General features: G+C 40.0%; 1 protein-coding gene across 6 annotated transcripts in view; it reads left to right on the forward strand.

Moving 5' to 3' along the window:
- AFDN (afadin, adherens junction formation factor) overlaps positions 1–27,860 on the forward strand; it is a 147,890-nt gene that overhangs the window by 107,766 nt on the left and 12,264 nt on the right. For all 6 annotated transcript variants that reach the window (XM_031935538.1, XM_023223615.2, XM_023223616.2 and 3 more), the window contains 7 exons: positions 11,245–11,310; positions 11,518–11,591; positions 12,406–12,524; positions 15,182–15,376; positions 16,010–16,101; positions 16,453–16,638; positions 19,312–20,313. In XM_031935538.1, coding sequence (XP_031791398.1) covers positions 11,245–11,310; positions 11,518–11,591; positions 12,406–12,524; positions 15,182–15,376; positions 16,010–16,101; positions 16,453–16,638; positions 19,312–20,313 — 1,734 coding nt within the window. The remainder of the gene's footprint in view (positions 1–11,244; positions 11,311–11,517; positions 11,592–12,405; positions 12,525–15,181; positions 15,377–16,009; positions 16,102–16,452; positions 16,639–19,311; positions 20,314–27,860) is intronic.

Raw genomic sequence — 27,860 nt, forward strand, 5'->3', positions numbered from 1 at the left:
TGGAATCTGTTGCCCTGAGTAGTTCTGCTATCATGGCAGCCACAGGGCAGTTTGTGGCATAGCGTGGCTGTGTTCCAATAAAACTTTATAAAGAAAGGCCTTGTGATGGTGGGTCTGGACAGAGCTGAGGATTTTATTATAGGTGAGATAAGGACCCTTGAGGTTTAAATGAGGCATGATATGATTAGAGTGCAGTTTTTAAAGTTTATTTTTACAATTCTGGAACATGGATTAGAGCCGCTCAGAAGTATAACCAGAAACTAATAAGTAAGTTGTACTAGCTTTCCAGATGAGAGGTTGTGGAGGCTTACAGTAGGGACATGGCAGTGGAGATGACAGGATGGTTTACTGTGTGTGCAGAGGACGAAGGTGTTCTGGAACAGACACCCTGTGAAGGCAAGCATCTTCTCTTGTCCACTATCGAAGGGTTGACAGTTTCTGGTTATGGTAGGTACTAATACATATTTGTTGAATGGCAGTTTTTGGATTGGCTTGTGAGTTGCATTAGTGGATGAAAGAGGGAAGTATCTAGATGAATCTTGATTCTGTCTTGAGCAGCTGGACACATGGAGGTGTGATTTATGAAGGCAGGGAAACTGAAGGGGGCAAGCATGGTGGCATCAGGAGTTCAGCTTTGAACATGTCACACTGGAGATGTGGGATGCCTGTTCAGGTGAGTGAATAGATTATCTAGTAGATAGTTGGATAGTGAAACTCAGAAGGTTAGAGCTAGAGATAAAATTTGGATGTCAGCATATAGATGATCTGAAGGAAATAAAGAAAATGGCCTATTAATTGGACAGTGTACCATTTTCAGAAATGAAGCATCTCTTAACGCCTTTTCTTGAAATGAGAGAAATGAATCTAGCAGTTCCCTGGCATACTGGATTACTAAATATAGTCCATTCTTTTCCAGTTTACTTGTAAATTTCTGGTACTTGGAAAGTCATCTAATACATACACACTACTGAGATGACACTGTATAGTTGATAGGTATGTGAGTCTGCATAAATTATTACAGTAGAGTGGACTTTTGAGATTTCAGGGGAGTGTTCTGAGTGCAGGACAGGGCAGTATACAGGGAAATTTTGCCATTAGCTCTGCCCTGCGTCTTACTGAGCCTGTTGGTGTGGCGGCGTCCTGTGGGTTTCTGTTCATGTCTGGGCTCTGCAGTCACGCTGCTGCTGTGCACATTCTGCTCCTGCCACTGGCAGCCTTGGAGCACAGAGCACATGGCACTGCCTCTCAAAGTCTTAGTTTCGTTGCCTTTAACATAGCAGTAATGGTTATGGTTACCTCAGCTCTTCAGAGAGAGAAGCTGTGTCAGGCATGTTGAGCCTGGTACTGGATAATCACCTGCTGTTTGTATTCTTGTTAGTCTCATGAGTGTGTGGTATATGGTTTTTTTCTGCAGAGGAGCCTATAGACTTGTGTGGTTAAATTTTACCCATAGTCATTTGTGTGCTTTTGTTGTTTTCTAGAAGCTGTGTGGTTTTTGTATTTGGCCTGTTCTTTTTTCCTTTTCTAAATTGGTCTATGGCTTAGCTGCTGTAACCCTGAACCATGTTTTGATGTTAAGTTCGCTGACTCGCCTTCCACATGGTGGTTAAGTTTTATGAAATCCAGATGATTTGGAAGCACTGTGGGTATGCAGTTTACTTTTTAAAACATTGCTTTTGGGGACGATCAGCAGCCTACTTCTTGCTCATCTGCGGGACAACATGATGCTTCCTGTTTAATGTGGATTTTAAAATTACAAACAATTCCCTCATTTTTATTTTTCTAACTCTTTTTAAAGTTTAAAAGTACAAAGTAAATAGCAGTCAGCGTGGACTGGTTACGTAAGAGTCTGAATATTGCGTTGGTTCTAGGTCGTGTTGATAAATGCCATACAGGGTCATAGCATCCAGCGCAGAATGTGGCGATCCCGGTCTTGAAAAACCAGCTGTCTCGGTTGCTGTTGAAAACTGAGAGAATAGACGGTTGATTTTCAGTTCACGAAGTTGTTGTGGTCCCGGAAATGAAAATGTGGTTCTCTGTTGTTGGAAGAATACAGTCGGTGGTGAGTTTCTTCAGGGGGCAGTTGTCGGTGTTCTTGTGCACACTGTGGTCTTGAAAGAATGCTTTTTCTTTCAGTATAACTTGTTTAAACCTGTCAATAATTAACTTGCTCATGAAGCAACAACTATTTAATGTAGCTTGTAATTACACAACTCAGATTTTTTTTTGCTGTTTTTGTGCTGCAAATTCTTAAACTTCATAAAAACGTAAGCTTCTATATGCTTCTTATTTAAGAAAACAGCCATATTTCATCCTGCTGGGTATAATATGGTGAAGGTTACTTTAAATATGATAACTGCCACTGTGTAACTTGCTGAAGACATGGACAAGAATATCCATGATGTAACCTATTTTTAAAAGGCCCCATTAGGTGGTTTTAACTACAGCCTTTCTCTAAAACCCATTTTTTCTAAAAGTGAACATAAAAATGACACTTTTAAAAGTGCTTAGGATATTTTGCTATTTTATTTAAAAATCAATGGTTAATTAATGCGTTAAAGTATGTTCGAGTTTATGCTTTTAGACAGTGTACTGATTTAAAGTTTTAAAATCTTAAAATCTTAGCTTAAAACAAGATTCCTATGCCCTAAAAATGAGAGGGTAAGGACTGTTTATTAACATGCCTTCTCACTGTTTAGAGTCAGTTTATCACGTAAACTGTAATTTAGTCCTTTGAAGACTGAGACCTTATCTTGTGTTCTTCAGTGGTCTAATTATGACCACGTGGTAAACACCTAGTCGAACAAGTGAAGTCAGGAAATTCCGGGTTCCTTTTTAAAGTCAGTCCCAGAGTTCCTATTGTGCTTACAGTTTCTTCCAGTTTCTTCCATGGAAATGCCAGAAACATCTTTCCACTAAGTTGTATGAAGTGACACAGTGCCCCTCATGGCTTCTTATGAATTTGGAAACAATATATTTTGTGCCAAAAGCAAAATAGTAAATGATATAAAAGAATATTATTTTTACCTAGTTTATAATTTTGGCCTAAGTGCTGATTTCTTGGGTTGACTGAAGTACTGAATTCAAGTACAATATTAAAATAACATAATAGGAACATAAAATGTTAATCCTCTAGAGAGCCATCATAGAAAATGATGATAATTTGTAGAGTTTACCTGGATGTAGGATATTGGCTGTGGGGTAACCCAGAGGTTCAGACTGCCCCGGGGTTGCCCCATCTCTCCAGTGGAATCTAAAGTGATCTAGACCCATCCCCTGCGCAGGCCAGGGCTCTGGGGAGCTTTGTCAGGAGTGTCAGGGTCGCCTCCACTGGTCTCTCGTGCCTGAAAATCTGATGAGTCACACACCACTTTGCGAGGCTAAGAAGAGTTTCTCCGCCCTGGTGAAATTCACACAGCCTGCATATGTGTGGTCTTTCTGGGTTTATGGGCCTCCTGCATCCCATCTGTGGGGCCACCTTCATTCCCTTCATTTTATGGAGAGGGAAGAGATGGATGTGGTGTATTGGGTTTGTATTTTATACAAAAAGCATAACCGAAAACCAGAGCTGGAACTACAGCCTTGCTCATAGATATCAAGCTTAGTTACCTTGCTCACAGTGCCAAACCTGCTGGGGGTAACTTACCATGGACTTTCCAGGTTGCTGAATGTAGAATTCATATACAAAGTGAATTTTAGAACTGATTATTTCAAAATTAAGGTAATTCCTACCCAATAAGAGAGATCTTTAGAATGTTTTTAAAACCCAAGCCTGGATTTACTTATCCAACTAGAAATAAAGCAATTGAAAAACCCCGAGGAAAGCAGCAAGTGGGCAGGGTGTCAACTGAAGCATGCCTGATGACTGAAATATTTCTGGGCTCTGAGGTCATTCCAGCCACTTATTGTTCTAAAATCACCAGCCAGAGAACCCAGGCTAGGTTTTCTTACCTGAGAACAATAGGGTTGGATTGATGATTTGGCCAGCATATCTTTCTTCCTCCTGCTCTTTTTTTTTTTTTTTTTTTTTGGATTATGTTTTAATGATGTCTTTATGCTGTTTATCACGTTGTACTCCCACACGCACTCAGGGTTTGCTACTGGAATGTTTGAAGCCTAGGCTCCGCCTGACCGAGCCTCCCTGTGCGTGTGGGGAGACGACCTACACTTCTATAAAACCTCTTCTGAAAAGGTGCAGTAAAAGAATTAGAGAAGACATTTGGGGAGCAGTCTTTTTCCCTGTGGCCATTTCTCATCGGACGCACAAAGCAACTTGTAGGTGCGTGCTCTTTCTCAGTTCTAGGGAAAGTTGAATGTATAGCAACTGAGTTATTTCTGTCTTTTACTATAATTTTTGATAACTTTTTGTTCATTTACTGCCATTCTGTCTTGTACCTCATCCTACAGGTAAATTTCAGATACAGCTTCGGTTCGTCCTTTTTTTGTCCTCCTTGTCTCTCCTCTCCCTCATTAGTCCCATCCCCCTCTCAAACCCTCTTTCCTTTTTAATGGAAAGAAAGGCAGTTTCAAGAGGCATTTTAAGATTAAAATGTTAAGATCAAACAGGCAGTGATCTTTGTGTTTCCTTTTTTCCTTTTTTTAAAAAGGATACAAGATCTAAATCTGCTGCCAGTGTGTGCTCCACATTGGGTGTTCTCTAATATGCTGAAATTATGTTGAAGGGCACAAATGCTGAACATGGCAGTTTGGATGCTGTACTGCAAATGTTCTCTCAGGGGCCTCCAGACGGGGGAAAGTACGTTTAAAAATTTACCTCTGGTATTTAAGTTTGGTTAATTAAATTCCAAAATTGTACTGAATGAAATTTGTAATTTCTGATGCCTTTTGAATCTATAACTGCTTTTCAGAAGACCTCTGCCCCAACTTTTCTTTAAAGGAACTGATTTGTTAAATGAGGAATGAGTAATCCTGAATAATTATGATTATTCTTTTAGTTTTGCAAAGAATAAATGGACTAAAATGCCATTTATTCTTTGGCATTTCTGGATTTATCTATAATACTGTGTTCTCAATTTTAATGGCTCTTTTGCTTTTCTAACCAGGGTGTGTAATGTTAGCATATATATTGTAGTATGGTAAAATCTTGTTTTTGCCATATTATCTGCGTAATTGTAAATGTGTTGCTAGTACCTGTCATTACTCATACCAAACATACAGTGAACATCTACATTATTAGTGCAACGCTGTCCGATAGAAATGTATGAGTCACATGGGGAATTTTCAGTTTTCTACTAGCTGTGTTTTTTTAAAAAGTGAAGTTAATTTTAATACCATATTTTATATTATCTAATACATCAGAAATGTTATGTCAACATGTAGTCAGTATAAAAATCATCAATGAGATAGTTCACATTCTTTTTTCCATACTCAGTCTCTGCACTTCCATATTTCAGTTTGCATGAGCCACATTTTCAGTGCTCTGTCACCACCTGTGGCCTGCCGACTGCCATACTGAACAGCACAAGTGTTTAATACCATTTCACTAGTATTCTTGGAACTGTTTCTACATTTCTGTGATTGTTTTTGGTTGGTAATTACATAGCTTACACTTGAATGTTCTATATGCTGATACACAGCAGCAAAGAACATAGAGCTTCTAGGCCTGGCTGTTCTTTCTTAGTTGGAAAAGAAATAGAATTACCATAAAATGAATTTTAATTGTGTGTGCACCATTGTGGAAAACAGTGTGGCAATTCCTCAAGGATCTAGAACTAGAAATACCATTTGACCCAGCCATCCCATTACTGGGTATATGCCCAAAGGATTATAAATCATGCGGCTGTAAAGACACATGCACATGTATGTTTATAGCAGCACTATTCACAATAGCAAAGACTTGGAATCAACCCAAATGTCCATCAGTGACAGACTGGATTAAGAAAATGTGGCACATATACACCATGGAATACTATGCGGCCATAAAAAAGGATGAGTTCGTGTCCTTTGTAGGGACATGGATGCAGCTGGAAACCATCATTCTCAGCAAACTATCGCAAGAACAGAAAACCAAACACTGCATGTTCTCACTCATAGGTGGGAATTGAACAATGAGATCACTTGGACACAGGAAGGGGAACATCACACACTGGGGCCTATTGTGGGGAGGGGGGAGGGATAGCATTAGGAGATACACCTAATGTAAATGACAAGTTAATGGGTGCAGCACACCAACATGGCACATGTGTACATATGTAACAAACCTGCACGTTGTGCACATGTACCCTAGAACTTAAAGTATAATAAAAATAAATAAATAAATAAATAGACATTATTTTAATAAATTTTGAGTTCAGCCTTAATAGACTACATAAATAGTGCATAGGCAGTACAGTTCTCATTTATTCAAATAAAGTGGGGTAGGTAGTGAGAGCTCCATAATGTTAAGGGATTGTTATGGCTCGACAGATGACAGTTTGCTGAGGCATCTGACCAGCAGCTGAGGCAGGGATGCAGCAGAGCTTCTTTACTCTGTTCTTCCCCCAGTCAGGATGCACATTCCAGGCCTGCACTGCCATGGCCAGATTGAGAAACCTTGGACAAGTGGACACCTTGTAGTTGGACAGAGATTGTGGTGGTTTGGGTTGAAGGTAATTGCCCATATTGATGTGATACAAATAGACATTTCCTAGAGTTCTTTCATCTCTGGGTAGTCATCTCTAATTTTGTTTTGCTGAGATAATTACCAGTAGAACTGTAATGTCTCCATACAGCAGTTGTAGTTAGAATTTTTATGACCAGTTTATGACTGTGAGCTGCACCTGAAGTAGAAGTAGGATCCAAATAACCAGAGGTGATAGGAGGGAAGGGCATGTGGACAGGGCCAGTGGGTCTGCAGGAAAGGAGTGTGTGCAGAAGGTGCAGAGTCAGTGGATGGGGAATGTGTCCGCGGAAACGTTCGTGACGCAGAGCAGTCCGCAAAGTGGAGGCCCAAATGCCAACCAAAATGTGGATACCTCTTACGTTATCCAGATCCATATTCTTTACTTGCACGTCGTTCTGTCTTCCTGTGTCTAAGAGTGTTTTCAAAATATGTTTCATTATGCATTGTCTTGACTTTTAATCAGATTCCATTTTTATGACCAACCTTGAATAGGCCTTGTAGATTTTTATGGGTGTTTTGAATTGAGGTCTCTAATAATCATGAATGCTTTTTAAAATTTTTTTATAGAGACAGGATCTCACCATGTTGCCCAGGCTGGTCGTGAACTCCTGGCTTCAAGCAGTCCTCCACAGCCTCCCAAAGTGTTGGGATGACTGCCACTATGCCCGGCCCTATCATGAATGCTTATTTCCTTAAATGAAAACCTCTTTTTGTGACAAACAGATATATTTATAAATTCAGTTTACTTGGAATTAAAAGAAGTGGTTATTACTTAGAACTCAGATACATTCTGAATATATAAGAAAATAGAATGTATCTTATTGGTGTCTTTCCTGACAGTCATGGATTTGAGTTCCTTTCCTAAAAGGGCACATTGGGTGCCACAGCCTGAAGTGCCTTTGTATCTATCTTTCTAAACTAGTAATTTTACAAAGTTTTGTTGCTAACCCATATATAATGGGCATATCAGTTGCTTCTTAACTTACTATTCATTCTGTAAGATTACAGACCTCCTCATCTTAGGTTTTTAAAATAGGAAATTGACCAAATTTCTTATTGATCAATGTTAGTAAACTATAAGTCAATCTAATTGAGAAGCTCTTCTGGAAGGGATAGAGCTCCTTATATTCAAGAAGCTTCTAATGGAGTTGGAGGAAGGAGCCATTTGCAGAGGTAGCTGTAATGCAGGACACAATGACTCACTGCTCAAAGAGAACAAAGAAAGTCCAATGTGATGAGAACATAAGTGAAGAAGAGATGATATCTTCCCTGACACTGGGAAGGTGAGTGGGCTGGCAGGTGAGTCTCAGAGGTGAATGATGGAGAGCATTTGGGCATATACCTTGCATCAGAAAGACAGTTGGTGTAGAGAGAACATCAACCAAGTCATCATGAACATGAGTCAGATAGAATGGTAGGAGGTGAGGGTGATTTGGGTGGAGAATGACAAGAGTGGTTCATGGACCCGTGAATACCTCATGCAGGAAGCTACTGTGAATTTTTATAGTAGCTGGCAGTTACAAGAGTCTGGTCAGGATAGTGTGAGCTGAGCTGTGCTTCAGGAAACATGATTGGATGTAGGGAGACCAGAAGATCAGTCATGAGGAGAGCTTCCTCATTTTGCCAGAATTTGTCTGAAATTTATAATGTAAACTTCAACCTATTTAAATATAGGTAGTGCAGTCAGATATCAGTAGTACATGATCAGTTTTGCTTCAGGATTTAAATTTAGGCATTAAATTTCACATTGCATATAGTATCCTAAATTACCTACCTTAAAATGGTAGAGGATTTCAGGTTCTTTAAATGCCATGTGCTGTTCATATGGAGTCCACATGTTCAGCTTGCACGTTGGCTGTCTGCTTGTGGAGGGTGGCTAGGATGGAAAAGAGCCTAATGGTTGCCCTCAGGTATGTGATTACTGCTCTGAATGAAGGGGTTGAAACATGGAGTAACAGGTGCCACGAAACTGAAGTTTATTGTGAAATTGGAACAAAGACATCTTCCAAAAATGAAAATTGGGAGTGGCAGAAGAGCTGACTGGCAGGCAGCTCCAACTGTATGTGCAGGGTCTTGGGTTTTAGGAAGAAATGAAACAGTCCTGTTCTCATTTTCTGATATTATTCTATTTTATGATTTTAAAAACAGAGTTTTGTTATTACAGTTTGTCTAAGTAATTGCCATTTTTTTGGTCTGTATTGTGATCATGTAAAGCATATCAGAAATGGAGGAAGGAGGATTGATTTATTGTTTTAAAATATATATTTGATATTTCCTTGTTTATAATAGTGTTACTAAAAATGCTGTATTACTAGTAGTATTGCTAAACATTTTTCTTGTCAGAGATGATAGTAATTGGTTATCTTAGTAAAGGGATGATTTTTACTCTTTACAAGGTCAGTATTACATTAACCAGAAGATAATGCCATGTGAAAATGTGAGGTGCCCATTCTCACTGACAGTTGACATTCCGATGTTGAGTAATCATTGCTTTTCTGTAGTCAGGTAGAAAGCAGAGGAAAAAAATAAGTAGTGCTTGTAGAACTTTTTAAAAACCTGACCTAGGGTACCAGCTGGAAGGGAATAGGCATGCATCATTTTCAGGAAAAGAAAAAGGAGGACTTCCAGCGCTCCAACTAGAATTGTTAGTGAATGACCACAGATAAACTCTGCTGAGGAATAGAAGAAGCTCCCAAATGGCAAGGGTGTTTGTCTGTTTTGTTCATTGATGTGTACATGGAGCTTAGGACCATACAGGTACTCGGTGGATATCTGTTCAGTGAATGAAATTGTCATTTAAACAGCCGAGCTATAGAATTAAGGTTATTTATGAATCACATAAAATTATTAAATGTGTAAAAAAATTTGGTTAATTAGATTATGAGGGATTACCTGATTTCACAAATGGGGGCGGTCAGGGGGTGCCATGTCTTAGAAGTATTTTTCCGTAGTGTGTCTTAGGTCCCTAGATTCAAGGAAACCCAGCATTGTCACAGATGTAGTGAGGCAAAAAGCATATTTATCATTATTTTGCTAAGTGATATGCTAAAATTCAGAAAGTTGCCCTTTATTGAGTGCCTACTGTATATTTTATCTTTTATTTTTGAAATTGTAAATTTATAAAAAGCTCAGTCTTTGCCAGCTATCCCAATCATGTCTTTTATGGCAAAAGGATCCGTTCAAGGACCACAGGTTATATTTGACTGTTGTGGTTTGTGGACTGTGCTGAATGATTTCTAGAGGGAGGTAGCAAGTGGGCCGTGAGGCATCTGGGACTGGGCTGGAGACTTGCATTGAGGTGAAAGTGGAAACCATCCACAGGAGAGAGGTGGGAATAGACACAGAGGGATATCGAGGTGAACAGATGGAAAATACAGATCAAAAGCTGCAAAGGAGAATATTTGATTTTGCTTTCTGTAGAACTTTTATAAACTTAGTTCCCAGATAATGTAACCACATGAAATTTGAAGTATACTGCTTTCCAAAATGGAGTTGCTTTGTTAAATTAAGAAATATTATACTGTTTTTAAAATGAGATATGTATGGATGGTTTTATGCTTACAAAATTTGACCTGCTACAGGCGTTTTGTTTTGTTTTTGTTTTTTGTTTTGTTTTGTTTTTCCCTAAGGGGATAAAGGGAGTCAGGATCAACAGTGCTGGCCAGTCAGGCTGTCTTCTGTAAACTTAACTTGTTAACTAAAGGAGACAAATGTAAGTGGTTTCCAAGTGAAAATTACATAGTTCCAGGATGTTACAGAAAATCTGTTTTAATTAAATCATTTGTGTATTTTTACTCTTACCATACAGTGCCTCGCAGTGATTGAAATGGATTTGTATTTGCCTTCAATTGTTGTGACCTAAGGAATTATGCTCAGTTGTATAATATTGTCTATAATATCTAAGTAAGATTTCATGCATAGGACTGCTTTCTTTGATAGTTGCAATAAATTACCCAAAATTTTGATTGTTATAGGGTTAGGTTTAGTATAGTCATGATATCCAAGTAGAATATTGGTGATTCTGAAAGTAATTGTATATAATACTTAAGTCTATCTAACAGAATTTTATTCTTTCATAATATATCAATTCTATGTGAATTGGGTCTTGTTGCTTTGACATTTATTTACAGTTACAGTACATGAGTTATAATACTGATTATTTTCTGTATGATTTTCTCTTACTAAGTTCCTCTTACTGTTAGCCACAGAAGTTTTTTTATCGTTTAAAATCCTAAACTATACGTATGAAAAGAACAAGGGTATAAGGTAGGATATAGGTAAATGGTGAAATGTAAAAATACTGTACCAAGTTGCTTTTTGTATTAAAATGATTAATAGTATATATCATGCAAGTAGTTCTTAATTCACTTACACTTGTGGCTGTTCAGAACTGTTCTTAAATTAACTTCAGGATTCCAAGTCTCTATTTTAGTCTCATCATTAGCTGATGCATGAATAACTGATTTTTCATAATTCTGATTTTCATGTAAAAATGAGAACCAGGACTTTGTTGCAGTTACCTTATACATGTTGGGTGGTTTTATTTTTGTTTTACTTACCTGCATAGTGCATTTCTTACAGTATATTTTCAGTGCAGTGTTTTTGCCTTGTTTTTGCAACAGGGTGCTGGTCAAGATAAACTAGGAATCTATGTGAAGTCGGTTGTGAAAGGAGGTGCTGCAGATGTGGTCAGTATCATTTTGAAAGAAGTAAATTTTCAGTGTGTCATATGTTGAGCAAATGATGTGAGAGATTCTGCTGATACTTTTAGTTATGTAACACTACACAGTGTTTGTTGGAAGAAGAAACAGGCTATCTACTCATTATTACCTTTTCTTCCTCCTTCTCTCTGCTCTCCACCCTTAATCCATGCACACACCTGTGGATTTGCCTAGGATGGACGTCTAGCTGCAGGTGATCAACTCCTCAGCGTGGATGGACGAAGTCTGGTTGGACTCTCTCAGGAAAGGTATCATTGGTTTATTTGCTTGAAGCTTAGTATTAGCATTTTTAGGTGATTTTTGCATTAAATGTTGAAATTGGAAGATGAACACTATGCTAAAACATGCTCCTACTACTCTTTACCTTTTTTAGTGTACATGACATTTCACTTATCAAATTATAAATATATATTTTAATCTAGTACAGTTTCTTTGAAACTTGAAAGAAACATACTCTTCTTCAAATTTCTGAATATTATCTTACTATTCTTAATATGATAACAGGAGATGTGTTTGCCTATTTTCAGTCAGTTTTTTTTTTTTTTTTTTTTTTGAGACGGAGTCTCACTCTGTCGCCCGGGCTGGAGTGCAGTGGCCGGATCTCAGCTCACTGCAAGCTCCGCCTCCCGGGTTCACGCCATTCTCCTGCCTCAGCCTCCCGAGTAGCTGGGACTGCAGGCGCCCGCCACCTTGCCCGGCTAGTTTTTTTTGTATTTTTTAGTAGAGATGGGGTTTCACTGTGTTAGCCAGGATGGTCTCAATCTCCTGACCTCGTGATCCGCCCGTCTCGGCCTCCCAAAGTGCTGGGATTACAGGCTTGAGCCACCGCGCCCGGCCTTCAGTCAGTTTTAAAAGGAGAAAATGGGTAGTGAGTAAGCTGTCTGAAAGTCAGAACCATAAAAAATAAAAAAAAATTAAAAAATGAAAGAAAGTCAGAACCATTACTCAAAATAATAGATGAGGCTGTGGAACATGATTTTCAGTTGCTGTGATCACAGCTATTCATGACAGAGCCCACACTGCATTTTCATTTTTCTTACATGTGTAATCTTCTTCTCCTAGGGCAGCAGAACTCATGACAAGAACAAGCTCTGTGGTGACACTGGAAGTAGCAAAGCAGGGTGCCATCTACCACGGTCTGGCCACCCTTCTCAATCAGCCATCCCCCATGATGCAGAGAAGTAAGGACCAGTAGGGAGACAGTGGCCAACTGTAAAACAGTGTTCTACAGTCATGGACTCTTTGAATAGTCACAAAACCCCATGGAGGAGGTAGTGGTGTTACTATTGCCCCAGTTTTAAAAATAAAGAAATTGAGAATGCGAGCGTTTCAGCACAGTGCCCAGGATTCCCATGTGAGCCTTCTGACCTCGGAACCCACACTGTGAGTCACCAGTTCCCCTCCCTGTCACCAGGAGCCCCCACAGGGCTGGTTGACTGCTGGTGAGCTTGCGTAGGCCCAGCACATGGTAGGTGCTCAATAGAGAATGAATGTGACATGTTAAAGATGAACTGGGAAAAAAACTGGAGAATGAATGAACGGATTTTCAGTTTTGATAGGCAGACTCAGGATTTAAAGTGTTTCAGTTCTTCACTGAAGAAATAGGCATTTATTTGTATATGAGTAGTTACCTTAGTCCTGCATTTGCTGAGTTAAGGCATGATGATCTCATTCTGTATACAGTCATGCATCACCTGGCAAGAGGGATCCATTCTGAAAAATTAATCCTTAGTTTATCTCATCATTGTGCACACATCACAGTGTACTACACAAACCTAGATGGTGTAGCCTGTTGCTCCTAGGCTGTAGACCTGCACAGCATGTCACCGTACTGAATACTGCAGGCCATTGTAATTCAGTGAGAACATAGCTCAACGTAGAAAAACTACAGTTAATAAAAAAGGTGTAAAAGAGTAACAATGCTAGACCCGTCAAAGGCCACTTCTCCTGAGTGGGGTTTGTAGGATGGAAGTTGCTCTGGGTGCGTCTGCGAGTGAGTGGTGAGTGAATGTGAAGGCCCAGGACATGGCCATAACTACTGTAGACTTTATAAACACTGTACACTTAAGCTACACTAAATTTACAAAAATACATAGGTATTTCTTTAATAATACATTAACCTTCTCTTGCTCTAACTTTTTTTACTATATAAAATTTTAAATTTTAAAAATACTTGACTTTTTTGTGATAACACTTAGCTTAAAACATAAGCATGTTATACAGCTGTACAAAGTATTTTCTTTCTGTACTTTGTAAGTGATTTTAAATTTTTTTAAAAAATTTATCTTTTCATCTTTTTGGTTAAAATCTCGTGCATAAGCACACACATTGGCTTCAGCCTGCACAAGGTCAGGATCATCAGTGTCACTGTCTTCCACCTCCACATCTGGTTCCACGGGAAGGTCTTCAGGGCAGTGACATGCCATGGAGCCATCACCTCCTGTGGTGACGATGCCATTTTCTGGAAGGCTTCCTGACGGACCTGCCTGGGGCTACTTGACCATTAACTCTTTTTATAAGTAAAGGGAGGACACTCTAAAATAACAATAAAAAGTATAGTATAGTAAAATATATAAACCAGCAACCCAGTTGCATATTACATTTTCAAGTATTATATACCATGTATAATTGTATGAGCTATACTCGTATACAGCTATCAGTACAGTCTGGCGTGACCATAAACACAAGGAATCATTGCACTACAACTTTACACTGGCTAAGATCATTAGAAGATAGGGATTTTTCAGCTCCATTATAATCTTAGGAGACCACTGTCATGGATGTGGTTCATCATTGACCAAAATGGGCTTATTTGGTGCATGATTGTAATTCGCTTAAAAATCTTTTATTTAAATAATTTATTTTTTGGAACTGTGGTTTTATAGCTACGTCAAAAAGAATCTCAGGATAAAATCAATACAAATTTAGGGCTTTTAATTAGTTCAGAGACAATAGGAGAAAACCATTTTGATTCATAGCACACCTTGTTAAATGTATACACAGACTTCTAAATATGGCCTTTATGGCTTTCTCCTCCGTAAGGAGGATTCTAGAAACCTCACAACCCAGAACCTCAAGTTGGTACCTAATAGTAACACATCACAGCCACAGCCAAGGCATCAGAGAACCTGACCTGCTGCTCATTGAAGCAAACACACCACCCAAGGGGCATCTCAGCAAAACCTAGTGTGGTGGTGTCTGCCTTGCTCAGTGTGTTTTTTACTTTTTATGGAATATAGAGCTTAACATCTTGGTTGTCTAATTTCTTAGTTGGTGGTCATTTAAAAGAAGCAAACTAGAATGTGAGTTGGAAACCACACAGAGGGAAGGGAAGCTGTGAACAGTAGATGATAAACCAGGGTGAGCAAGCAAAAAGGAGGAGAACTGACAGAAGCGGCCATCAGGAGCAGAAGGCTCATGTCACGTGACAGCTGCTCATGTCACATGATGGCTGCTCAGAACGGTGACACTGGGCGATTAAAAGTTCAGATATTTTTCTGCGAAGTCAGGGAAGCATATTTGTCTTTATTTAGTTTTTTTTTTAAAAAGATACTTTAAAAATGGTTACATTTGTTGCTTAAAACAGTGAAGTTTCAGTTAACGAGAAAATAAGCTTTGAAAGTGTTCATCTTCCCATCATTACCAATTAAGTAAAAATATTTTCTTTATTCTCAGTATATTTACTTAAAAGCTATTTTATGATTCTGTAGGAAGAATTGACCTTTATAGGGAAAATCACCTCATTTCTTATACTAAGAACAATTCTTACGGAATTTTAATGATAATCAGGGTGTTGAAAATAAAATCTTAAGAGATACTGAATATGCTTTGATTCTAGTTTCAGATCGTCGTGGCTCAGGTAAACCCCGACCAAAGAGTGAAGGCTTTGAACTCTATAATAATTCCGCTCAAAATGGGTCTCCTGAGAGTCCTCAGCTGCCTTGGGCAGAATATAGTGAACCAAAGAAATTGCCCGGTGATGACAGACTGATGAAAAATAGAGCTGATCACCGTTCCAGCCCCAACGTAGCAAGTAAGAGTGACACTTTTTTGCTTCCTAAGTACACTCATGGTCACAGTCTGAAGTGAGAGGAGGCACTTTGTGGTTTGTTAATTATTAAAATTATTATCTGCAAACATTGGCTAACTATGATATGGTTTTCATAAGGGATATCATTAAGTAACATTTCTCTAACAAAAACTAAGATTGAGAGACTTTAGATTCAGTTGATCCCATAAGCAAATACATTAATAACATCTTTATTTGGGGTTGGTAAATTACCAAGAGAAACTAAAATATTTTTTACATTTTTAAAGGGTTGTTAACAAAGAGAAGGAGAAATAATAGAAAGATAATCAGCAGGAAACAAAGGCTCACAAAGCCTAAAGTATTTACTTTCTGGCCTGTTACCAAAAATGTTTACCAGTCCCTGGCCTGATACACAGAGCTACAAAGGTTTTTTTGTAGCTCTGGGCTGTGATGATTTGAAAGATGGACGTGGATATGACAAGACCTGATTTCTCATCTGCCTTGATTTTTTTTTTCGTCTCTATGCTAGATAACTCACTGGCAGAATGAAGATGAATGAGGTCTTTAAGGAAATTTTATGTTATATATAGGTTGTTTATTTAATATTAAACTTTTTTCTCCCCCTAACTTGAACAGATCAGCCTCCTAGTCCTGGAGGGAAAAGTGCATATGCCTCTGGAACAACAGCGAAGATAACATCTGTCTCTACTGGAAACCTCTGCACTGAGGTCTGATTGATTGATAAGCAAAAGGCTTCTACTGCACTTCCACACTTAGGGTTCCCTTGGGACATCTCAGTTATCTAGTACAATTTTTACTCTGAATTAGCATTGATTATAATTTCTAAATTTGCAGTGTTTTCTCTTTTGATTTTTAATATACTAGTCAGGTAAATCAGTTTTAAATTAATAAGTCTGGGCAAAATGAAATGTTATTTATTCTCAGTATGGATCAAACACTTTTTAATGCAGTATTTAACATATATACTATTTTTAAAATTTTAAAACAGATCATTGAAAATCAAATTAGTCTGTATGGTTGTAAAAAGCTCACTTTTCTTTGTTCTTCACATTTTACAGGAGCAGACGCCTCCGCCTAGACCTGAAGCCTACCCCATCCCCACTCAGACGTACACCAGAGAGTATTTTACCTTCCCAGCTTCCAAATCCCAAGATCGGATGGCTCCTCCTCAGAACCAGTGGCCAAATTATGAGGAAAAGCCACATATGCACACAGATAGTAATCACTCCAGTATTGCAATTCAGGTTAGAAATCAAAGATTCCACACACTTTTCTCACCTCTCAAGGAGTAAACACTGAGTTCTGAGACACAATATTTTCTATAGAACAGCATTGTTGCCTTTTGTTTTTTCCTTAATGGTTTTGTAGTTTGAGGAAAAAAGGAGATAGGATAGAATACTTAATAAGAACAAGGATTATTTGTTCTCTGATGTTTGATTAACAAAATGTTAGGAATATAAGGCCTTATAATTTTTAAGACAAAGTTCACTGATTCTAGAAGTGAGAAATTAGAACACACGTGGTATATTTTGCATTCTATCAGGAGCTGTCCCTGCCCTGCCTGTGGGAGCTCATGATGTGGCAGGGAAATGAGACAGACACATCAAACCCAGCATGGTCAGTGCTATGAGAGAAGAGGCCCCAGCAGGGGATGGAGCTTCTCAGTCTCAAACGAGAATCTGGACACAGCCATGTGCACGGAAGGGGCTTCCAGGAGGAGGGAAAGGCACAGAGATGTGTAGTAGTTCAGCAGGAACCCTGAGTGGAGGTGAAGGAGGTGGCAAGATCTAAGGCAGTGAAGATAGGCGGGGCCAGACAGAAGGGCTTGACATGACAGCTAAGGAATTTGGATTTTTGTCCACATTAGTAGATGGGAGATGCCAATCTGAGTAGTTAAGCTAGAAACGTTATCAAATGTGGTTTTCTTTTTAGAAAGATAACTGTATGGTGAAAGATTGGGAGAAAAAATTAAAGGTATGCTTAAAAAGAGGTGCAGTCTAGATCTTTGTAACAAATACATGCTCTGGATCGCAAATGCTCTGGGAGTTCTGAAGATCAGCCTTCTTAGAGTGGTTGGAAAAGACTAAATTCAGAGTTGAGATGGGATTTGAGCTGAGCCTTGAAGAATGAGAACAGTAGGCAGAGGAGAGAGGATTGCACTGAGATAGACGCTGTGATACAGATGAGGAGGAGCCTGTTTTCTGAGGAAAGAAAATGCTTCTCAGGCCACAGATGTTGGCCGTCAGGAGATTTCATCTTGGCCTTTTGTCTGGTGTGCTGGTCCATCCTGCTGTTCTCCTAGGTGGGCCTGATCACCTGCAACGGCCCGGTCTTGGGAGTTTTGGACACACTCTGTCACCAAAAGCTGGAGTTCTCTGGGAGGAGGTGTCTTTCTCCAAATTTCTCTTTAAAAATTGAGTAATTTTGTGCCCTAGTTCTTCTAGTATTTTTTGTTAGGACTTAGTAGAATCTGCTTTCTGTATGTCAAGACAATCCAATTTGTAGTGCATACATTGAATCCCATTTTTATGCACAGTATTTCCTGTTCTGTGGGACTGGCATTACGTCTTCACATTTATAGTATACAGCTGCTACTTGTTTCTACCTCACAACATGGATAAACAATACCTAGAGGAGAGAACTGAGGAACTGTGCGGCAGGCCAGAGTGTGGAATGGAAAGTTATGATGGGGTTTAAGTGGGGAGGTGGAGAGTATGAGCCAGCAGCCGGGGCCATTGCAAAGTCTTAAGGGAGCAGAGAAGTGACTCAGATCAGCCCTTCCAGCAGCAGGGAGTGGCGGTAGGTGCACAGTCTCTGTTTTTATGTAGTCCGTAGATTTGGTACCCCAGTAATGAGACTCTTTATGTACTAAGTAAAGCTCTAGCAAAATGTTGGGAGTAAATGTTCCATTCTTCTGTGAGACTACTGCTTTTTGAAGTGATACTTCATCTTTTTTGTTGGTTTGCTTTTTAAGAAAAAGGAAATAATTTGTTTCCCCGATTTACATCTTTAATTTGTATTCATTAACAGGGCAGAAAAAAGATGTTTGATTCAGACCTCATAGTGATCATGTTTATCTGAGTAGACTCCTTTCAGATGTGCCATTTCTCAGATTTTAGACTAGCCCTTTGCAAAAAGTGTACTCACTTCTTTTTCTCTGTGTGTGTATGTGTCTCATTTCTCTCTCTCTCTCTCACACACATACACACACCCCTACCTTTGTATTCAACAAATTTATACCAATACATTTTAGACCTTTCTGGTATTGGAGTGGATGTATCTCAGATGCGTAGGACATGTCTTTGCATTACTATGCACAGCTCTGCCACAGAGCCCAGAAAGCCATTCCTTAGCTTGTAAAATGCAGAAAGTCACGGATAGTTAAATGGTTAAGATTTAATAATTACTCGTAATAGTAATTAGAGAAATACTTGTTGTTGATTTTTACATATTATGAATAAACACACTCATTGCTTTGAAGTCCAAGTCACATGTCTGGTCCCTGCACTGGAGATGGTGCAGGGCACTGCAGAAGGGTGAGGAGAATGAGGATGGGCACTGGCACCAAAGGGCCTCAATGCAGAGAGAAAGTACAGCTTTTCCTTTTTGATTTTAATCGAGACAGAGACTGTGTTACCCAGGCTGGTCTCAAACTCCTGGGCCCAAGCAATCCGCCCACCTCAGCCTCCCAAAGTGCTGGGATTGTAGGCCTGAGCCACCACGCTTGGCTGCTTTTCTCTTTACACAGATAAATTCACTGTTATTCCACGTTAGCCAATGAGCCTTGTAGGGCAGTCTCAGTCTCTTTCTGTACACTCATTTAACAGTTTTTCTTCTGTCTAAAGATAAAATGTCTGTGGATATTTGGTAATTTCTAGTAAATGGCTAAAATATAATAGTTCTTTTTCTTTTTCCAGCGTGTTACACGTTCCCAAGAAGAACTTCGAGAAGATAAAGCTTACCAACTTGAGCGGCATCGAATAGAGGCAGCTATGGACAGAAAGTCTGATAGTGATATGTGGATAAATCAGAGCTCCTCATTGGACTCCAGTACATCTAGCCAAGAGCACCTGAACCATTCCTCTAAGTCAGTCACCCCTGCTTCCACACTGACCAAAAGTGGCCCTGGCCGTTGGAAAACACCAGCAGCAATACCGGCCACCCCTGTGGCCGTCTCCCAGCCAATCCGAACAGACCTGCCTCCGCCACCCCCGCCACCTCCCGTCCACTATGCCGGTGATTTCGATGGAATGTCCATGGATTTGCCTCTCCCACCACCGCCTTCCACCAACCAGATAGGACTGCCGTCTGCGCAGGTGGCTGCTGCCGAACGGAAGAAGAGAGAAGAACATCAGCGTTGGTATGAGAAAGAGAAGGCCCGCCTGGAGGAGGAGCGGGAGAGGAAGCGGAGAGAGCAGGAGAGGAAGTTGGGCCAGATGCGCACTCAGTCCCTAAACCCTGCTCCGTTTTCTCCCCTGACCACACAGCAGATGAAGCCAGAAAAACCTTCCACACTCCAGCGGCCCCAGGAAACAGTCATTCGGGAGCTACAGCCTCAGCAGCAGCCCCGCACGATCGAGCGCAGGGACTTGCAGTACATCACAGTCAGCAAAGAGGAGCTTTCCTCGGGGGACAGTCTGTCCCCTGACCCGTGGAAGCGGGATGCCAAGGAGAAGCTGGAGAAGCAGCAGCAGATGCACATCGTGGACATGCTGAGCAAGGAGATCCAGGAGCTCCAGAGCAAACCAGACCGCAGCGCCGAGGAGAGCGACCGGCTGCGCAAGCTCATGCTGGAGTGGCAGTTCCAGAAGAGACTACAGGAGTCGAAGCAGAAGGACGAAGATGACGAGGAGGAGGAGGACGACGATGTGGATACCATGCTCATCATGCAGCGCCTGGAGGCTGAACGAAGAGCGAGGGTAAAGGGGAGAGTGCTTTGGCTGTACCCATCTGTGGTCCCTATTTCACCTTCTACGTGTTTCCCATGGGGATAGCTAGACCTCCCCCCCCCCATCATGATAAGGATTAAAAGGGCCCCTAGGCTTATACTATTTTATTCTATATGTTACTCTTGGCTGATGTTGTAGAGAAATGAGTCAGGGCTGTAAGGCTAAATTTTTTGGGACGTGCTTTGACAAGTATTAAATACAATTCAAATGGAACTTGATTGTTTTCATTAGCAAACTCATAATTATCCTTTTCCTTAACACTCCCAGTTGAGAAAACAAGTATTTGTTAATGACCAGTAATAATCTTGATCGGGGTAGGCAAAATTTTTCTTCCAGGGCCAGATTGATACTTTAGGCTTTGCAGGCCATGTGGACTCTGGCAACCCCTAACTCTGCTGTTGTAGCAGGAAAGCAGCCACAGACACAAGTAAACACATGGGTGTGTCTCTGTGCCAATAAAACTTTATTTACAGAAACATAGGGCCAATCACTGACTGGCCCCTGGTCTTGTCAGCATTTTGTGGTGGTTAACAAATGAAACTGTTCAGATCATTACATTTACAGTCATTACCAAAAATAGAATCTTTACAGTAGTTGTACTGTTCATGAAGCAAGCATTTGTTAAGGTAGTAAACAATTATATTCCAATTGTAGCATAAAGCTATTGAGAACTGATTTTATTCTTACTTCTCTATAGTATGAAAATGATTTTTGTTTTAAATAAATTCACAAAAGTAAAATTTAAATTCGTTTAATACATTAAATTGTTATGCAAAAATTTTAGATAAAAGCAATACCTTGTTACTCTATAAAGAGAACTGCTAAGAGGCATTTACTGCTATTAATTTGGGCATTTATTAATATTAATTTATAGAGAATGCTATTGACCATTTTGTGTTCATGAGTTTTAGTGACTTTTTTCTTTTTTAAACAGTGTGTGCGCAATATTCTGAGAAAAGATATCCAGAACCATGTTCTTTTTATCTTCTGGATTCTGTTTCTAATTTCAACTGTGTTTTATGCAGTTTATGGTAAAGCTCTACCAGGGGCTATTAGGTCAGACATTTTAATCTTTCTACCTCACAATGAAATTTAACCTTAGATAATAATTTGTGAGTCCTTAGATCCCTAGAGCCCAGTAGTGTGATTCTTTTTCGATTTGCTCTGTGAATTTTTCCTGAAAAGTCTCCCTCACGCATACTTCTTAATGTATACATATCTCAGCCAAAATGTGTATATATATAAAACTTTGCCCAAAATTCAGCTTGAATCCCTTAGACACTTAAGTTTCTTAAATGAGGCCAAAGTGAATTATTACATTGTTTTACTACTATTTTTATTAGTATTTTTCAAGTCATCAGTAGTAAACTTCCTGATGAGTAGCTGTGTTTACTGTAAGCGTGGTTTTATTTGAAAAACCAACCCCTAAATTAGTAGCTATTTTACTTTAAAAGTAGCTTAAAAAATACAGTACTTTAAAAGTACTATGCATTCCCTGTTCAGGATTCTTGGAGTGAATGCCCCTCCCCATCGAAGCTCTCTGGAAGGTGCTGGGCCTGCTGGTGCCAGGCGCATGCTCTTCTGCTCTGGCCAGTGTCGCTCGTGGTGCACTCAGATGGATTCATTAGTAACCTAAGGACGTGCACGGCCTTGTGTCGCCCACACCCCAAAAGATGAAAGGATGTCTTTTCCTTCACTGCATTTTCAACTCTGAATATACAACTGTTGTGTATGGCAAAATGAGTCAACAGTGTTAGCATTTCTTATTGTTATAACTGTATCCTAACAGTAATGAACAGTTAGCCTTGTAGTATTTCTGGAAGTGTCCTTTTCTGTGAGGACTCAACTTTCATTGAAAGGTCTCTCAGAGCTTTTCCAAATGGGTTAAAACACTGAATATTTCAAAGCCTTTTAGTATGAATTGTGATATTTGGAAAGTTTCTCATGAAAATTTAGTAAAAAATATTTGTTTTTTGCTTAGTAGTTCTGTTACAATTAGTATCTTAGTCTCCAAATAAGAAAGTTAAGGGAAATTTTGCTGTTTTTTATTTTCTATGTATCTTAATGATGAAACTCATTTAATACCATGTGGGCATTTTTTTGTTTCTGAATACAGAAGTTAGTGTGTAGTTCTTTACCTTTCTCATCAAGTTATCGAAACACAGATGACGCATGATAGTGAGAAAATATGCCGATGGCAGATTACAGGTCTAAACCTAACTTTTTTTTCCACACTTCATCTTTCTTTTTTTTTTCTTTCTCTGTTACCTGCAGCAGACTGCTATGCCAGCAATCTCTGTTCTAGATTTGGTATGTTCTTGTTTCTTTCCCTTTGGTGCTTTTTTCCTGTCTTGATTTTCTTTTCTTTCAGTGGTGGCTGTTTTATGTTTTCAGTAGATCCAGTTCTCCTTAGGGGTGTCCTCCATCAGGAGATGGAGTCCCTGACACTTTAGAAGCATGCCTTTGAATGTTCCTAGATTTAGTTATTCTTTGCTTTTCTCCGTTAATTTTAAGTGTTACTGTTTGTTTATGGTTTTGACCTTTTCTCAGTTTCAGTCATAAATTGATTCCGTGTATTCTTATGTAGTCATAAATACATGAGCAAATGAAATAAATTTTGCAATGAGTAATCTATTTCTTTTTTTTCACATTAGACATAGATTTTAAACCTTCAATTGTTATAAACTCAGTTGAAAGGGTATTGACATTATTTGCCAGTTAAGATATAACTGTCTATTGGTAGAGTAAGAGATTTCCAGTGAACATGTATGTATTCTGTGTTTTCTTTAATAATATAACGTGGATTTTAATTCAGTTTATCAGCCATGCCAATTTATCAGTCTGCTGAGAAATACTTGAGGTCATGGTCTGTTGTAAATTCAAAGTGTTTATTGTCGTGTTGGGGAAGTTTGGCACATCATTTAGGGCCCATTATGCTTGTGTGTGGTGTCTTTATCACCTGCTAGACAATTAGACTCTGATATATTTATATAAACTTGAAGACAAATTCTAGTCAACTTCTAAAGACAAAAGCCAATATCAGACAGTACATTTAAAACCCGTGAATCAAGGTTTGACTTTAATGGCCTTTTCGCTAAATAATAGTCCCCTTTTCCTTCCCCCCCCCCCTCAGTTTAGCACAGTGGCAATAATGCCTTAGAGAGGAACCTTTCTTAAAAACACCTCTCCTCCTTAGTGATTGGAAGGCATATTTTCTGAGCTTTGCATTTTTTTTTTTCTTACATGAAACAAAGATTTTAAAAGTATACATTTTTCTCCCTACTTCTTTGTGTGTTTTGGTGTACATAGGTGTAGCTGGAAGATACTGATCAGAGTCACCTTAGTGTGAGATATTCATTCAGCAAATACTTGCTCAGCATTGAGCAAGTGCTGACCTGAGCCAGCTCTACAGGCCCGAAGAGAATTTCTTATACTATGAAGAATTCTGTGACACATGAACAGTAAAATAATGCTTGCAATAAGGTTTTTGTTCCATAGAAATAATTCAGAGAGTTTCTTTCTTTAAATAATTATTTTGAGTATTAATATTGATCTTAACCACATGTTTCTGAGCATTTTTTAGTCCAGTTCCCCAGTAAATATTATTAATAAAGCACCTCATTATTTATAAAATTCTTGGCTGGGCACAGTGGTTCATACCTGTAATCCCAGCACTTTGGGAGGCCGAGGCAGGTGAATCACCTGAGGTCAACACGGCGAAACCTCGTCTCTACTCAAAATACAAAAATTAGCTGGGCACAGTGGCAGGCATCTGTAATCCCAGCTACTCAGGAGGCTGAGGCGTGAGACTTGCTTGAACCCAGGAGGTGGAGGTTGCAGTGACCAGAGATTGCACCACTGCACTCCAGCCTGGGGGACAGAGCGAGACTCTGGCTCAAAAAAAAAAAAAAAAAAACCATAGAATTCTTGCTATGTAAGAATTGGCAGGTTACCTAGGAGACCCTCTTCTGTGAAGATATTAGCCCGTCCTTAATAAGGATAAGGGCAAATATGTGACTATATAGGGAGCGATGCTACCCAGTATGGTTCTTAAGATATTTTCTTAAGACACATCACAGGATTTTCAGGTGGGTAGTCAGATAAATGAGGCAGGTCTTTTCCTGTTTGGAAGCAGCTGAGTTTCATGAATTTGGGAGGCTGCCTGCACTGGTTTCTGCCCTTCCCTCTGGTCTCTCTGTGACCCATCACCCCTGTCGGTCCAGGGCCTGCCTTCTCCATCCTCTGTGCTCACTTCTGACCTGAGACGGTAGCACCATTTTGATGCCAGCAATGTCCCCATTTGGTTTCTAGTCCAAACTTCTCGCACACTAAAGACTCAGATATCCACCTGCCCATGTAACATCTCCACATGGAGTCAAGTAAGACTTATGGAGTGCAGTATGCTCAAAGTGAAATCCTTGTCTCCTTCACTCACCTTGCACTGCTCATCATCCTGCCTTTCAGCCTCCCCCATTTCAGCTGATGCTTCGAGTTGCTCAGGCAGGAAACCACACAGTCATGCATGACCCCCTTTTTTCTCTGTTCAGAAACTACTGGCTTGACCTCCTCACAACCTGACCAACCTCTGTGCCCCCGTGACCAGAGCATCTCTCCATTCCTGCCTGGGTCACTGCAAGAGACTGGCAGGACCTCTTGGTACTGCCCCCCAGTCCCTTCACAGGACAGCCTTGACATAGCGTACAGCAGTCCCACGAGAACATCCTCACAGCCCTCCTAAGTCTCTCCCTTCACTTAGACAGGCGGTCCAAGTTTGTCTGGGTCTCATCTCCTCTTCACACCCTTGCCCACTGCCCTCCAGCCTGCCTGCCTGCCTTCTATTGACCCTGCACACGCTGGGCCGTCGGGAGGGTCCCTGCCCGTCTCCATGGCTGACTCTCTTGGCACATGCAGGTGTCTCTCAGATGCCACCTTTCCATGAGGGGCCCACCTGCCCCCACTGCTTCATATTGGAGGGGCCCACCTGCCCATGCTGCTTTGTATCAGCGGCCCACCGGCCTCACCGTGTCCTGCGTGTTTCTCTGTGGACGTACTATACACGTTACTCATCATTAGGCATGTTGGTGTCTTCTGGGTAGCGCCACCTCCATGGGAACAGTGACCTTTGTCCAAGTTTCTAGAAGAGTGCTAGAGTGTGCCAAGCAGTCGAGTGAGTGAGATCGGATTCCAGGCCAAGGTCCCAAGCTCTCGAAGGCGTGTGACCTTCCTGACTGTTGGCAGCTCAAGAGTAGAGCTGTTGCTAGGTTGTCTCCTATTTTAATGACTGAGATGGTGTGTAAGTCACGTTCATACCAAAGTCTGACTTGCTAGAGGGATCTCCTTCAGCACTAGATTATGATGAAGTCCATTGTGTCTTTAGTGCTTTTCCTTTATATACCATGGGCAAATCCAGGACACCTGGAATTATCAGGACGTCTGTTTTCTCCTGGCAGAGTACTCTGTCCTGTCATTGGAATCTGTCTCTAGCTTGAGTAGCCAGTCAGTTAGGACCATGGAGGTGGCGGTGACTGTGGCTGCAGCTTTGCCTGGCTACAGCCTCAGGAAGTAGCTAGTCCTTCCACCTGATAACAAGGTGTGTGACTCGTGCCTTCGTCGCTCCAGGTTACCACATAACTGCATATATTCCTCTCACTTCCTCATGACAAACCTGTTCTATGGCAGAGCACAAGGGCCTAAGCCAGCATGGAAGAGATTGACCCAGTGTCACACAGAGCAGGTGAGAGCCAGGGTCTCCAAACCCACTATGGGAAAGACTTGGCCAGTACATGTTGAACATTCCTGATCTGAAAATCCAGAATCCAAAATCCAAAACTCTGAGCACCGACATTATGCCACAAGTAGAAAATTCCACACCTGACCTCAGTGACAGGTTGCAGTCAAAGCTTTGTTTTATGTCCAAAATTATTTCAAATATTGTATAAAATTACCTTATACAAAGTGTATATGAAACAGAAATCAATCCATATTTAGACTTGGTTCCTGTTCCCCGGATATCTCATTATGTATATGCAAATAGTCCAAAACTAAAAAAAATCCAAAATTTGAAACACTTCTGGTCCAAGCATTTTGGATAAGGGATACTCTGCTTGTATCACATGGATCAAGTGAGAGTGAAGGTTTTAACAAGAATTTTCTGAATTCATATTAAGTTCTCTTTCTAGGACACAAAAATGCTTCTTTTTGTAACACTGTAGTGGCAGGAATTGTCTTCTTGAAATTTACTTGGTTGACAAATCTCTCGGTGGCTAAGCTCAGGTTTGTCTTGTTAACACATTTTAATGGGTCATCTGCTGACTCAGAAAACATGAGAACTCACAGGAGAAATTCCTCCCCCTTGGGGTAATACCAGTGAAAAGATGTTTTCAAAGATTTCAGTGGTTCTGCTGCTTTCCTTACGTGGAAACCCAAGCTAGGTCTTCCCGCCTATTCCGCTTTCCTATTTTTGTTCGTTTGTTTTGCGTGGAACTGTAGAAATTGAGCACACCCTCTTGAGCATCCCAGGTATAGAAGGGGTTGGATTAAAAGCCTTATAAAAATTTCAAGCAGGAATTAGTAGGAAGCCTCATTTCAGAAGTGTTTCTTCAGAGAAATCTATCTGCGGGAAATCAGACTGTATTTTGTCTATTCAAGTTGGAATGCCTCTGGAATGAAAATGGGCCCTGCCCAGAATATCAAAGCCGTAGTTTAGTCACAGTGCATCTCCAGGAAGTCTCAGTTTTACTCAAGGAATTAGGAGAAGAAATATGTTCGTATTAAAACCAACACATACGTATTACAGAATGGAATACAAAGTTTGTACGATTGCGTAAAACAGTTGCCCTAAAAGAACTTCAGGTTTCTGTTGTAGGCCACATAGAGCCACACTGTCTTACTTGGGGATTATGCTGTTTAGTCTCTGCCACAAGGGCCTTTCACCAGCTAAGCTCTAGATCTTACAAATTCTAATAAAATGGTCGTTTTACTTAAATCTGAAAAAAGTGTGTGGGCTGTGCTACAGGAAGGGAGCTAGCACTTACTGAGTACCAGATGCTGCAGTGGATGGTTTTTCCCGTGTCATTTAATACACTCTACCTCTGTGAGAGAGGATTTTGTTTTCCTAATGAGGAAATCTGTCCCTGAGACATAGAGAAGACTTTTGCTTGGTTTGAAATCCAGGTGTTATATATTACTTACCAAAGGCATTCCAATTCAGTCATTAATTTGTCATAAATGATCTAATCAGGAGTTTTCTTCATGTTTTTGTCCTTAAAATTTTTTTAGGGTGGACATTTTTAACGGGAGGGAGCATACGCAGAAAAAGTCTGTAGAGAAAAAGGCTTTTAAGGGCTTTAACAGAGTCGTGTCTTCAGTAATTTGTCAAAAAGTAAAGGATGTTGTGGCCCCATTTTATGTTTACATACCAGTTTCATTTTCGTGATACAAAATTATAAACACAGATCTCAACAGATAGATTAGATAGATAGATAGATAGATAGATAGATAGATAGATAGATAGATAG

Source organism: Piliocolobus tephrosceles, chromosome 5 (assembly GCF_002776525.5).
Source record: "Piliocolobus tephrosceles isolate RC106 chromosome 5, ASM277652v3, whole genome shotgun sequence".
Taxonomy (NCBI): Eukaryota; Metazoa; Chordata; class Mammalia; order Primates; family Cercopithecidae; genus Piliocolobus; species Piliocolobus tephrosceles.